The following is a 15114-nucleotide window of genomic DNA, read 5'->3' on the forward strand; positions in this document are numbered from 1 at the left end:
GCCGTCCCACCTACACCATCACTGATAAAAGTATGTGATCTTGCCTGTTGTGTGCTGGCAACGCTACGTATCCTATTACCGGATATGTGTATGTCTTCCCTGTAATTAAAAAAAAGAAATCATTGCCGTTTCATTTGCGAGGCAGTTGTTTACACATTTATGTATCTGCGTATATCAAAACACTTGTATGTATTTGTGTTTGCTGAGTCATAATCTGTGCTTCGAGGCATAGCTGTGTTTATGGTATCACTTTGAAAATGTGTGCGCGAGAATATGAATGACTGCGTGTGCTTGCATCTGTGATTATTTTTTTTTTTTTTTTTTTGCATGTTTCTGAAAGTCATATTATAATTTAGTTTCTAAAGCACCACTTTTTCACATTAATTTGGTGAGTTTTTTCCCTTCAGGGCAAAATAAAATAAAATAAAATAATTATTAGAAAAGCTGCCTCTACCACACATGGATATGTCCCAAAGCTCGATGAAATTAGCAGTCATTTAAAATCACCCCCATCAACACCTCAAACAACCCCTTCCTGATAGATGACAATGGGCCTGGAAAATAACTTCTTTGCCTTGAGGCTACAGTGGCTGACACATCCCCAAAAACACCTTTAGTATTACACCAGCAATTTCACCAAGTGCACGACAGGAATATGAATCTATGTCCAACCCATTTAACTTGAATTTGACTACAGGATCAAAACATTGTTTGCGCTTTTATTCAGTTCCCCTCTCACACACAAATAGTAACTGCCCAGTCAAAACCAATAGCAGCAAACTAGTTTATGACTAAATAACTCTGTAATTCCAAATCCAAGGACCATTAATGTAAACACAGCTAGAAGGTGAAATTTAAAAGAACTCACATATAACATCAGAATGAGCGAACAGCTAAGAACTAGTTTGGAAACCAGTCAGTGATGATTTTATTGTTCACAATAAGCAGCTTCATCTTGCGTTTTATTAGATTTCTTGAATACTCGCTGGAACTCAATCCAACTCTTCCCAGCAGTCGAAATGAGTCTAAATTTGCCACCATCGTAAATTCCTCTATTTTTAAAACAGAACTGTTTGAAACTACAGAAGAATTTAATCCAAGCAGGAAATAAAAAATATTCTCATTCCAGGGAGCTCAGCTGTTAGACAGCGGTAACAGTCCTGCTGTAAACAAAAAAAATTACATACAAGAGGGGCTGCAGAGGCATAATTTACAAGTTCATTTTGTACCTTGTGCTTTGTTTTCGCTTGTTGATTAGTTTAATTTTTACTCACTGTTTACTTAGGCTTAAGCATAAAAACTACTTATGTAAAGCAAAAGACTTCACAGCACTGACCCTGAACATTGAAAATCATACACTCTCCCATCCAAATCATTGAATTCAGGTGTTCCTATCGCTTCCATGGCTACAGGTGTATAAAACTAAGCACCTAGGCATGCAGACTGTTCTATAAACAAAGAAAGGAACGGGTCGCTCTCAGGAGCTCAGTGAATTCCAGCGTGGTACCGTGATAGGATGCCACCTGTTCAACAAGTCCATTCGTGAAATGTCCTCGCTACTAAATATTCCACAGTCAGATGTTAGTGACATTATAACAAAGTACAAGAGACTGGGAATGACAGCAACTGTAAAATCACAGAGGTTGCCAACTGTCTGCAGAGTCAGTCACTACAGACCTCCAAACTTCATGTGGCCTTCAGATTAGCTCAAGAACAGTGTGTAGAGAGCAGGGTTATTATAGTTAACGAAAACGAACGAAATAACGAAAACTGAAATTGAACAAACATTGTCGTTAACTGAAATAAATAAAAACTATAATTAAAAGGAAAAAACGATAACTAATTAAAACTGAATTGTGAGTTTACAAAACTAACTAAAACTAACTGAAATTATCGATAAACTGACTTTCATTTACTTGTTTTTTTGGGGTTTTTTTTTAAGCCTTGTGGATTGATATGAAATCATTGTTTCCGCTCTCCGAGTTTAAGCTGGGAGCGCCACAGGACAACTGTGTGAGTGCGCATGTGCGTGCGCTCACCGCGCTGGTCCGCAAAGTAATGGCTGCGGTCTGCCGAGAAAGCGGCAGAGTCCCGTATGGAGGTTCTTTGAGTACAAACACCTGCACACAACCACAAGGTAATTAACACACACAATCCAGCTACACAAGCATAAATGTGGACATGAGGTCGGCAACTTCTGTAGGTTGTGTACAGAGGCCACAAAGACCCTGCAGGTTTAATTAGCGAGCATCTAACCAAGCTAGCTCCAAAACAGAAGCAGCTTCGGGTGGTGAGAACATCAGGATGCAGCTGGATTTGAGCTTTGACTCCTTCAAAGAGTTTGTTTTTGTCAAACACCACATGTAGGTGCTGTTAATCTACTGCACTGAGGCTGAACTTTATTGTGGAGTTTATTGTAGAATTTATTGAGTTTGGGAGTTCATGTTTTTCTTTGTTTCTCCCTGTTGATGTTCATGTGTGTCCTTAATATTACACAAATTTAGCACGTCTTGTGAACAGTTGGTTGTTGACTATATTTCTTTAAACTGTATCTTTTGTCAAGTTTTCATTACACAATAGTCACTTTTGCGCCTTGAATCTTGCACCTGATCAGGTATGAAAATACTAAAACTAATACTGAAACTAACTGAAACTAACTAAAACTAAGCATGAAACCAAAAATAAAAACTAATAAAAACGAGCAAAACCACTCTGAAAACTAATTTAAACTAACTGAATTAGAGGAAAAAAAAGTAAAAACTAACTAAAACTAAACTATAATGTAAAATCCAAAACTATTATAACCCTGGTAGAGAGCTTCATAGAATGGGTTTCCATGGCTGAGCAGCTGCATCCAAGCCTTACATCACCAAGCACAATGCAATCTGCTGGATGCAGTGCAAGCACGCCGCCACTCTATAGCAGTGGAGATGTGTCCTCTGGAGTGATGAATCACTCTGCTTCGTCTGGCAATCTGATCGGTGAGTCTGGTTTTGCCGGTTGCCAGGAGAACAATTAAGAGTTCCTTTGACTGGAACTAAGGGGCTGAGCCCAACTCCTGAAAAACACCCCCACACCATAATCCCCCCTCCACCAAACTTTACACTTGGCACAATCCAGTCAGACAAGTATACTTCAGCATACCAAGACATTTTTGACGATTTCATGTGCCCATCTTTGTGGGAACAGTTTGGGGATGGCCCCTTCCTGTTCCAGCATGACTCCGTACCAGTACACAAAGCAAGGACCAGAGTCATGCCCTCAATCCATAGAACATCTTTGGGATGAATCAGAGCTGAGACTGTGAGCCAACATCAGTGTCTGACCTCACAAATGTGCTTCACACTCTTAAACCTTGTGGAAAGCCTTTCCAGAAGAGTTGAAGCTGTTATAGCTGCAAAGGGTGGGGCGACATCACATTAAACCCTATGGATTAAGAATGGGATATAACTCAAGTTCATGTGCATGTGAAGGCAGACGAGCGAATACTTTTGGCAATACAGTATAGTATATACTTACAAGTGCCTGCTTGTTTTACATGTAAATCCTAGGAGTCCTCTATCCCTAGGTATGATGGGCTAGGAGGCCATCTCACTTTGATCCCACGCAAAAGTGCAAAAGACCACCTCAATATTTAAAACTGTAACACTAGGATGGGACTGAAGACATGAGGAATGCTAGTCAGAGGCAGTGTCTCAGCAGCAACAGCTGAGAAAACTGTTGCAGATTATCAAATTGAAAAATTATCGACCCATTTTTTGAGGAAAATACCATATATTTTGTACTATCACTGTAAACCATTTACACTATGTGCCATTAGAAAACGGCAAACTTCACAGGAGCTAACTATGTTACCGAGTGAAGTAGACCTCAAAAAACTGTCAGCTATAGGTATGCTTGTCTGTGGCAGATCCCTCCTATACTATAGCCAAGATAAATATCTAATAAAAACTTTTAACTCTCATGCTCTTAATTTGAAAGCTCAAAGCTGATGTGTCATCACTTATACTTCTTTTAATGTTACATTTGGATCATTCTTTGGTGCTGAAGCTGTCCATCAGTTGAGTTAAGGCATGGCTAACAGCTAGCTAAGTGGTGCTAATTGAGCTGGGGCCATGCAATAATAGTGTCAAGACGGAAAGTCATTCATCACTACTGCTTTAAGAGAATAGGATGAAAGACGTATTTAAAAATGGCATCTGAGTCACTGTAGAACACTGGTACTTAAACACATTACACAAATGCATGGTGGCAGGCTACAGAAAGTTGATTGATCAAATTAAATTTTCAATTTAGTTTACAATTATACAAAGGCTCTTTAGTGCAGTGTATTTTATAGTTCACACTCATAACTACAGTGTTTCCAAAGTGTGATCAATCCTTTTGAAAATATGTATTAGAATACATCACTCGATTTTCAAAAACACACTGCGCAACTTGTTTCTGCCTTAATGGTGTGACAGTGACTGTGCAGGAAGCCCTGCCATTCCTCTCTGCAAAGCCGCTGCTCTTAGTACTGTATTTCCATTTTGTTTAAACTGAGGATTTCTTGAGTTGGAATGAAATTATATTACTGATTCATGGAGCTTGCTTTGAGCTGTAACAATATGCGAAATATGTTTTCTATCCCACCTCGTTAACTCCTGCGATCTTTTTAAGTGAGACATTTTTGGGAGATTGGGGATTTAGTTCTCACCCACAGTGGTCATATTTGCTTTCTCCATCAACACCATACAGCAACAAAACCACTGTAAGTAGTGAGTGCTAATCGACTTCTACATTAGCAGCAACAAACCAAACAAAACCAGAGTGTGATTACTGCGCTGTTGCTGGTTTTATCCCGATGACACCAACCAAACACTCACACATGCATGGCAGATTTAGCATGAGTCGTGCGTCACTGATTTCCACACGTGTCAGCCCTTGTGTCCATTTGTGTACTACATGCACATGTGCACAGAAGATAAAATGACAACCCTGAAATGATAAGCCTTCATCCCATCTATTCAACACACATCTCCAATAAGTCAGTATACAATAAGACAAACTGTTCCTTCACATTGACAATGCAGTTACACTGAGAGGTCAATAATTTCTGAAGCCTACACCCTGTAAACTCAAATCTAAAGTATACAAAACACAACTAATGATTTTTGCTATTGTCAAACATGATCCTGTTTTCACTTCTTTTTGTAATTAACTGACACTTTTACTATCACTGTAAAGACAACTAGGACTGCATTAACAAATCTGTGGCACTAGCATTCTTATACACCTGAAGCACAAAAATCAAAAACCATCTCCAGCAGCTACTCGCCCACAACTCTTCATTATAAAAAGGATAAGTTATAAGAGCTGCTGGATGGTAGAGGAATCAGCTGAAAATGAATACCTATGACAGCTTCAGTCCTACCTCTCTGCTGTGGAGGAGGCCTTTCTCTGGCACATCACTGCCAACGAACTGCTTCCCGGTGCCATTTCCTGTTTGATCTCCCACGCGACAAGGTTGCTGGGTTTCACAGCCAGGAAGTTGATACCTGACTGGAACCACACCCTGCAGAGAAGCATGTAGAAAGAGAGAAAAGAGAAACAAGGTTAATCTAAAGTTCACGCAAGCACATTATAAACCGAAGAGGAAAGAAAGCGGAGTTGTTACAGTGACAGTTAAGGTGCAATTTGCTTGAAAATTCAATCTGCATCGCTTGGAATTTCCCTGCTCCGATTTTCTCGCTGATTTTCTTTAATCTCTGATACGTGCCATACTCTCTTTGTATAAAATGTCTTTTAAAATTGATTCACGCAGCATGGTGCCGACTCCCACGGTATGTTTTGGTGGGAGAAGACAAAGCAGTGACAGCAAAGGCTCTTAAGAAAGTTAAGAGTTTTACTGGAATAATTGCTGCAAGCAGGATGAATCCGATGTGCGCTGAGGTGGAGATTATACCTAATACAGAGAATGCAACTCTGCTTATGAGAAAGGGTACAATGAATTGGTAACGTTTTAGGGACATAATTTTGCTTCATTTCCTCTCGTCAGTATGCTCACCACTTTGCGATGTCGTCATCTTTCTCTTCCTGTCACTCAACTTTTGTCACCTTTTTCCACTCATCCTCTCCCTTATCGAATTTTCTTTCCTGTCTTCATTATGTTCCCCTTCTTTTACTATAGCACTGGCATATTTTTCTCTTTAATCTAAATAATTCCCTCCTCATACCTCACCATCTCCTTCCTCTAACCCCACTGTTCCCTTCCAAATGTCCTAATCGCCAATCCTTCTTTACCGTCATTCTCTTGTACCTTTATTTTTCCTACCGAGTCCCATCTTTCATTTCTCAGTCTCGTTTCTTTTTCTTCACCGCCTTCTATAAGGCTTCTCTTCAGCCTTTCATCTATCCCTCAATGATTTCATTCCCTTCCCAGCATACCTTGCTTCAACCCTCCCTCTGCCACTCCTCGATCCTTCATTCTCAAGGCATCCTATAGCTAATCTCTTTATTTCCTTTCGCTCTTTCCCCTCTCTCTAATCTGTCCCGGTGTGTTTTGTTCTATTTATCACCTTGACGAGACCCTCCCTCAGTTTATTAGCACACTTTATAGGCATGCATACACAAGCACACGGTCTTGTTTATGCCTCTTCTTATTGACACATATACACAAATCTCTGGCAAACAACAAATACCAACACATACACACCCTGAGTAAAAGAAGCAGGAGAAAAAAAATCCTCTTTTCTCCTTTCTTATTTTGTTTGTCTTGCTTTATGTCTTGCCAAAACTGTCTGCAAACATGCCATAACTTTCCCTTGATAAGCTCTCTGTACATGATATCATTGTGAGTGTGTATGTATAAAAGCACCTGTGTATGACAATAACAATCTAATCAAGGTGCTTTTTGGTGTTTGGCACAAAACTGTGAACCTCTTGTAACAACCCAAAAACCTACTTTTTCACTCTGAGGAACTTTTTTGGTTTATTTGAAAGGTATAAACACTCCCTGATCATTTTATGAGCCGCAATCAGGAAATGAAAAAAATTTCAAGGAAAGGAGGAGAAAAAGTTGCATTTTGCAATTAAGGAAGTGTACTTTGTTCATTATCTATGTAAATAAAATACAGGGCCTATTTATTTATGTGTTTACTGAAGCTATTTCATAATTCAACAGCTGAATGTGAGAAGAAAAACTCTGGCATCATCCTGGTTCTGTGTCTCCCATCTTTCCTTCCATCTCCTCCATCTCCCTTCTTCATCCACTCCTCTCTGCCTCCCATTCGCTGTCTATCTTCAACCAACACACAAAGTTACTGCATGTGCTGTGACAACAAAACACTGTAAAGCAAAACGTCAGGATATACGGTGAATGAATGACAGACTGAACACTCACTGGGGGGGGGGGGGGGGGGTTTGCAAATCATAAATAAAACATTTAGGTGAAAAAATAAATATATGAATAAAATTTCTCCAGCACTCTGGGAATAAAATAAAGCAAAATAGTAAAATATTGAAGTAAAACTGGATATAATGCAGTGAAATAAAACTAACATGTAAGAGCACAAATCTCAGTCTTCCTCTAATTCAACATAATGCAACATAACAGATTTAATATCAAATGAAACACCTTCCTAAGGCAACAAAATCATGCGCGTCTCCACACTGTAAAACCATGCAAAATCTTACAGTTCACTCAATTTAAACACATAAACAACCAAACACTGTAACAATTATGTCAAGAGGAAGAAAAATGGCCATTCTCTACTCAAGTGTCGAGTGTTTAAATTATCTTGGTTTCGAGTGCAGATCGGAGTGAATACCATAATAACACTGTGGTGTATTCATTTTATGACACTCGTGTCTTTGTGTTGTTGCTTCATTTCATCAAGCACCTGACGTGTACCATTTTCTTGACGAGTGCGCTGACCTCTTGCGGTGATGTGAGAAGTCATAAATTAACAATGTTAGAAGGGTTCGTCACTGTGAAGAACGTCACAGAATTCTATGAAGCATTTTAATGTATATCAGCACAATACATTGTTTTTGTACCGGGATAAGTTTATTACATTTGACTGTTTCTCCACCCTCCTCTCTGTTCCACCAGCACTGTTGTTCATGTTTTGTTCTTCGTCGTTGGTATTGTTATAGTCAGACAATGGAGGCAATACTGCCTCCATATCTTCCTTTAGTGTATTGCAATTACAGAACTATGTATTGTCAGTTTACCCTTGAAATTACATGCAAATGTATAATTTTGCTTTCCTGGAGAGGAAATTATGAACAGACTGAGAAACGGTTATGTATGTAAGGAGACAGAATGACACCACGTCCTGCATCTGTCGGGTCTTCGGTAAATATGTGCCTGTGTCCATATCCGTCAGCGAGCAGGATAATGGACAAGGCTGCGTCCCTAAGCTGCTTCTGCCAGATCCGTGTACAGCAGCCAAGCCTGACAAGTCTCTGTGTTCCTCTGACTGTCTGCTTTTTTAGTGTAATGCATGAAGACAAGCAAAACTTCACCCCATTGTCACTTTCTCTCTCTTTTACTTTGCCTAATTCACCTCATTTATGAATCAACATTATATATATATATTTTTTGTGTTAATGATGCTGCTTTGTCATGAACCTGGATTACTGATCTGTGTTAAAAAAATAACAACCCCCAACAACTTATTAACAGGTATCAGTTGTCACCTTACTTTTTAACTGTAAAAAAAAACAGGACTTTACTTATTAAGAATTAGAGTCTGCTCCCATTGGTCACAGGTAGCTCATGGAGAATTACACAGAGCGTTGCAATTGATTTTCTCTCCGTTTTTTCTGGATCAGGTCCTTGTATATAGGCACCTCAACATTAGTTTTCCAAGTGGAGAAATAAAAAGTAAGTGGAGAGAAAAGGCAGTGGGGCCTCGTGCCAGAAACCTACACTATGAATAAATTCCTCCGTATGCTTCTTTAATTCACAAATGTAATTTTTAAAAAGAAAAAATGTGTTTCTGTCAGTGTGATTATGTCTCCTCTTCATTGGTGTACTCCTTACTTTACTTGTGCAGACTGCTTTCTCCATGAGATATTGGGGACATTCAGGCTTTGGTCCATCTTTGCTTGATTATAGAAAGAGGCTATTTGAATATGAAAGAAAATCTAGTTTGTGGAAATTGTCTAATAGCATCAAGTCAAACACACTTCACTGTTTTTTTTGTTTAGTTTTTTTTAAACTTAAATTTTAATCATAACCATATGCATGCTTAACCTACACATACTGTTTATTTCACCATAAAAAAATAACCTTTACCTTCTCACCCAGAAATACTGTAGCACTAAACTTGCTCTCCTCAAAGAAATGCTGACCCAGGAAACCAAACAATAGGTGCAGGAACAAGATAGCTATTTGCTCTGTTAAACAAGAGAATCACTTAAATCCAATTAATTCCCTTTACACCTAATTTGATTCTCTAACACTAGTTCCATTTTCAGACTGTCAGATTTTTTAAAAAAAGAAAAACTTCCTCTGTTCATTGTGATGCTGCAGCCTTCGTCAGGAAACGGGGCTTTAAGGTTGTATTTGCCTCCTCGGTGATTGCCAGTGACATCCACACCTCCTTTATCCACAGCAACACAATCAGCACACACACAGTGTCACGAGTCACGTGTAGCATCAGATGATAGAAGGACATATTTGCGCTCAGAAGAGATGAAGAGAGAGGGAGAGAAAGAGAGAAGAAAAGAAGCCGAGACAGAAGAGTGTGAGACGGAGGCAACAAGAGGGCTGCGAGGATGGGGAACACGGGGAGGAAGACAGAGAGGGAGAGAAACACCAACCAGTCGAGACACCTACTACCAATTCACACCACACTCAAGACCTCAGATGCAGGTACACACTTTTCAGGAGTCCAACTCTTTGATCCACACTTCATTTTGTAAACATTACTGTGTTGACACGAGATTTCAGAATTACAGGTCCTGAGGTCCTGAAAGGTCAGCAGGTCGTGTTCAGAAAGCAGACTAATAACACCGTATGCCACTGGTTCACAATTCATCCAGGTCAATCAGCTGGTTCACCAAAGCTTTCCTGCTTTATTTTTGGTCTTTTTTCTTTTTAATACTTCAGGTCCCAACCTGGGCTTTGCTTTTGGCGTGACCTTTTTGCCACATCTTCCTGCCATGCCTCCTCTTCCTTTTGTCTTGCTTCTGGTCTATTTCCCTGACAATGAGCTGCTTTTCTCAGTCAGAAGTTACAAGCAATGGCTAAAAATGAGTCAGTTAGCTAGCTTCATTAAATGTACCATACATGAACTGCTTGTCCCAGAAACAATGTAAGCAGTGTAAATTCCTGTTGCGCTGTAAATGCATGGACTGTAGGGATCCTCCTCTTGTAGGCTAAGACTATAAAGAGGCAGATCTCTTCAGTGTGAATGTTACTCAAAGGGCTCAGTAAGTCTACCGAGGATTAAGAGTGATTTGGACATGTTGTGCCAACAAGCATCAAGTTGGTAAATGTTTTAGGACAGAAACGTAGCTTTTAAGCCCTCGAGCTTTGTTTGCTCATCTGCTGTTTTTTTTTTATTTGCTTTTGTTTTTTAACCAGTTGTTCATCATTGATTTTGCACCAGATTAGAAGCAATATTTCCAAGTTCATTAAAGTCACACTTATGCTGGCAAAAAGTGAAAATATAGCATCTACAAAATAAACTTAATTAAATAGACTTTATGCACTTTAAACTTTGATGGCCGATAATGTAAGACTACATAGTACAGAAAGATGTTCCAGGTAGTGAGTTGTTGTATGAAGTTGATCACTATGGTGTGTACCTGCCCGGGGACTACAGATGAAAACTGGCTCGTATCTAAATCTGTAGATAGTAATAGTTTCTGAGTTGAACACACACACACACACACACACACACACACACACGCACAAAAAAAAAAAACTTTAAAAGACTGATGAAGACTAAAAAGCCCAAGATGAATTTCTCATCATACCTGGGAAATATACTGCTATCCATAAAATTTCTTTTTTTTTTCTTTTGTTTTTTTTTGTTTACCAAGGTCTAAAGCATTCAGAGATAGTGAAAGACTTGGTATAACATTGATCATGGTCAAACACACTCTCCCATTAAGTAAATTCATCCTGTAAACCATTTTCAGGATGCTGTAACCTTAGCTTTCTAAGATTCCAGTGCAGACAAATGTACAGGTTCAGTTTCCACGTCATTGGTCACTTTTCAGTTGAAGATACCCACAGCAGAGTGGGGTATCTGCTTTATGTGTGAGGCTGGACTCTACATCAGGTGATCTATATTTGTGCAGGCTGGCTTGAGGGCTAGAACCGCACTCGGCTCATGTTACTGTCACATTCTTGTGTGAAGATGCTGCTTTAGTAGAGAGGTGGTGGACTAAAGGAAGACATATGGCTCAAAACGTCTGTGAAGATGATGTTCTGAGCTTTGATCTCCCTTCACACTGCAAACCCTGCCTTCACAGACCCGCTGCTCCTGGATGCAAAGAGCCGCTCTTTAAACTCTCCAAGTTGACCAAAAGTCTGCGCAGGTCCCTGAAGGTCTGCTGATGCTTGAAATTCTGGCCTTTCTTATGACAGGGTGCCGTGATATTGTTCATGCTTATCAATTACAGTTTTTCTCGATCGATCTGCCACAATTCTCACAACAGAAAAGTTATTCTCACCACTCTTAATGCAGGTCTTAAAACAGTTAAACCATTTTTCATAGTGCAGACTCACCTGTGCAAAAGGAACAGGTGAGTCTGAATCAAAATCTTACTGACTTTGGAAAGAGTACTGTAAAAAATGTGGGCCTGATGCAGAGTAAAAAGTGTTCAGGCACAAAAATGAAATGTGAAGGATTTATTTGAAACTTAACAAAATTGCTGAAATGGAGAAAAGCAAAATAAACTATGTGCATCAGGAAACAGACAAAGAAAATACAATCTGAGGACGTAGCACCAACTACTGTACAGTCCAGGAAAGTCATTCTACATGCATTCAGCAGCCACTTTATAAGGTACACCTGTTCAACTGCTCAATATGCAAATACCTACAAATATCTAATCGGCCAATCACGGGTCAGCAATTCAAAGCATTTAGGCATGTAGACATGGTCAGGACAGCCTGCTGAATTCATACTGAGCATCAGAAAGACAGATGAGTGAAAGTAGCATCGTTGTTGGTCTGAGTGTTTCAGAAACTGCTGACCTTCTAGGATTTTCCCACAACTGTCTCTAGTGTTTGCAAAGAATGGTCAGAAAAAGAGAAGATATCCCGTGAGCAGCAGTTTTCTGGGTGAAAATGCCTTATTGATGTCAGAGGTCAAAGGAGAATGGACAGACTACATTGAGCTGATAGGAAGGCAACAGTAACTCAATCAACCACTCGTTACAAACACGGTATGCAGACATCACCAGACAACACATCAAGTATAGATGGGCTACAGTAACAGAAGACAACAATGGGGGCCCCTCCTGTCAGCTGAGAACAGGAAACTGAGGCTCCATTTCACACAAACTCACCAAAATTGAACAATAGAATATTGTAAAACATGCTGTAATCGAACGGCCTCCACAGTCACCAGATCTCAGTCTAGTGGAGCATCCTTCAGATGTGGTTGAAAATGCTGTGGAAAGTTAAGAACATCTGAATGGAGCTTCATATTTTTGCACCGTATCGTACAATACAAACCGCCTTAAAGCCACTGTTGTTGTGATTCGGCGCTATATAAATAAAATTGAAATGAATACTTTTACAGTGATGTACATCTTTGAGCTTAACACTCAGTACTTCTTGTAAGCAAATTATGCTTATTCTATAGTTGCCAGATGAAAGTGTCAGTTAAATGCCTAAAATGTAAATGTGAACCCAAAAGGCATTCTTCTTAGAACAAAAGCATATGCTATGTGTCAAAAAAAAGAAAAAAAAAACTTGCTGCATGTTCAGCAGCAGATGTGACCAAGAGACTCAACTAAAAGCAAATATTGTGTGTTGTGTCTGAAGCTGTTGGAACAGCAGAAAAACACATTAGAAAGATGCTGCGAGAAGCACTATAAAAGCACATTTTAATGCCCTCATCCTGTATCTAAACTGAAGCAGTATATCCAACATTTATTTTGTGCAAGTAAAGCAACGCAATACAACATATTTTGCGTCTTGTACATTCTGGTGAGCGATTACAGAGCAAACCTTTTTCAATAATTTCTGTTTGGGTGGAAGTCAAAGCAAACAGTGGTTTCAGCAGCAGCATATTTATATTATTTGAATATGTTTGAACAACTGTTAAAATCTAAAACCTGTGCTTATCCAGAGGTGGCAATCCCAAATCTGATTTCTCATGGAAAATATTATTCATTACACAAAAACTTTGCCAAGATCGCCTACAGCGTGAAATAATGCATTCAACGACAATTTAAAGAAATAATGGTGCCAGTGGTAACTCAGGAGGAGACAGATGTTCAACAAAATTCAACCCACCACCTGCACACTCCTCAACACTTCCTGTAAAGACTACTTTCATTGGACATGAGTGGCATTTAAATGAGTCAACTGTCAAATCATTAAAATCTTGTTTGCTGCTTTTTCCTCCTTGTTGAGAGGCAGAAGGAAAACAATCTGTTGTTGTGATCCTAACACTAAAATGAAGCAGGGTTATTAAAAAAAAAAAAAAAAAGAGAAAAGAAACAAGACAAGCTGTCAACAAACTGGAGTCCTGAGGGAATATTTTTTTTTTTTTTTATATATATTTTTGGGCACAAGTTACAAGCTTTTAACCAGGTACAAACTGATGTATCACACATAATTCTCAGCACATGAGATCACTGTTAAATGGACAATTATCGCCACATTTTCCAACTTTTTTTTAGAATACTTTTAAAATATTAAAGTCAATGTGTGCGCCTCCGTTTTGAACACTTTAGGTGCTTAAAAACTTGAATGTTTTTAAAGTTAGAGTGATGGACAGATTGGTGTTCAAGAGTTTTAGACTTTAGAATAAACAGATGGGGTAATTTTTTTAAGACACAGCGAGACAGATGGAGAGCTGTAAGTTTGGATGTTAAAGCTGAATACATGTTAAGAAATTCAAAGCCTGATGTAAGCGAGCCCTGTAATGTTGGTCACAGGTCAAATGTGTCTTTCTGGTGGAACGTCTGTTTCATGGCGCCTCGCCTTTTACTCGTTCTCTCTTGTGGCGTCCCCGCCTTTGTCGTCTTTTTGTTGTTTTGGTTTTCATCCCTTTTACTGCTACTGACCTCATATTACCATTTTTATTAATTTAATATTTGCTCTGTCTAAACACGAAGTTATTGCTGCTTATCCATCACAAAGCTTAACCACAGACTTACTGTAGCACAATCATAATGTTCATATGCTTCACATTTGATGGGCACCATAGAGGCCAATAGAGGCCTCACATCTCCTGTAAATTTAAAAGTACACTTCAATCCAACATTGACTATTTGATTTAAAATACACTGTTGTGTACAGAAGCAAAGCTCCAAAAATAGTTCATCTAATATATTTTGGACCTAACTATAATACAGCAAAGGCACCCAACTTTGAATAATGTACATAGAGCATAATGTACACTCAAGAAGATGTTTATTTTATTGGTGTTGAGGTGATTTGTAGGATAGCAGCAGATTTTCCACTGGGAGTGATGGAGAAGATTAGCAATGAGTATATCAGAGGGACCCCTGAGGTTGAGCAGTTTAGAGATGGTTTGGACATGTGCAGAGAAGGGACACTGGACTTACTATCAAATCTAGGTTCAGTGCAAAGGACCCTTGCAGAAATAGTAAATAAATAAATAAGCGTTCCCACATGCACGACTGTAGATAGAAATGGTAAACTGTACATATTAATATGAGCACATCCTTCCTTTATAAATACCAGCTTATGTGTGGGAAAACACATACACATGGTTATTGGTTTTCTTATACATTCCTTAATTATATGGCTCTCTTCCACAGTGAGTCTTTTGTCCTGTCTCTCTCCCCTCACCCCCAGCTGGTCACAGCAGATGGCTGCCCCTCTCTGAGCCTGGAGGTTTCTTCCTGTTAAAAGGGAGTTTTTCCTCCCCACATTCACCAGCTGCTTGCTTATAGGTGGTTGTCTGGTTG

At 39.2% G+C, this 15114-nt stretch overlaps 1 protein-coding gene across 2 annotated transcripts in view; it reads right to left on the reverse strand.

The window, feature by feature from the left end:
- LOC115786361 (transmembrane protein 132C) overlaps nt 1-15114 on the reverse strand; it is a 166002-nt gene that overhangs the window by 118205 nt on the left and 32683 nt on the right. The window contains exons 1-2 of one of the 2 annotated variants that reach the window (XM_030738485.1): nt 6047-6137; nt 5414-5554 (exon numbers count right to left, since the gene is read on the reverse strand). In XM_030738485.1, coding sequence (XP_030594345.1) covers nt 5414-5478 — 65 coding nt within the window. In that variant the 5' untranslated portion in view covers nt 5479-5554; nt 6047-6137. Of the gene's footprint in view, nt 1-5413; nt 5555-6046; nt 6138-15114 lie in introns of those variants that run through there. The other variant, XM_030738486.1, reaches the window with a different exon arrangement.

The sequence above is a fragment of the Archocentrus centrarchus genome, chromosome 9 (genome assembly GCF_007364275.1).
Source record: "Archocentrus centrarchus isolate MPI-CPG fArcCen1 chromosome 9, fArcCen1, whole genome shotgun sequence".
NCBI classification, from domain to species: Eukaryota; Metazoa; Chordata; class Actinopteri; order Cichliformes; family Cichlidae; genus Archocentrus; species Archocentrus centrarchus.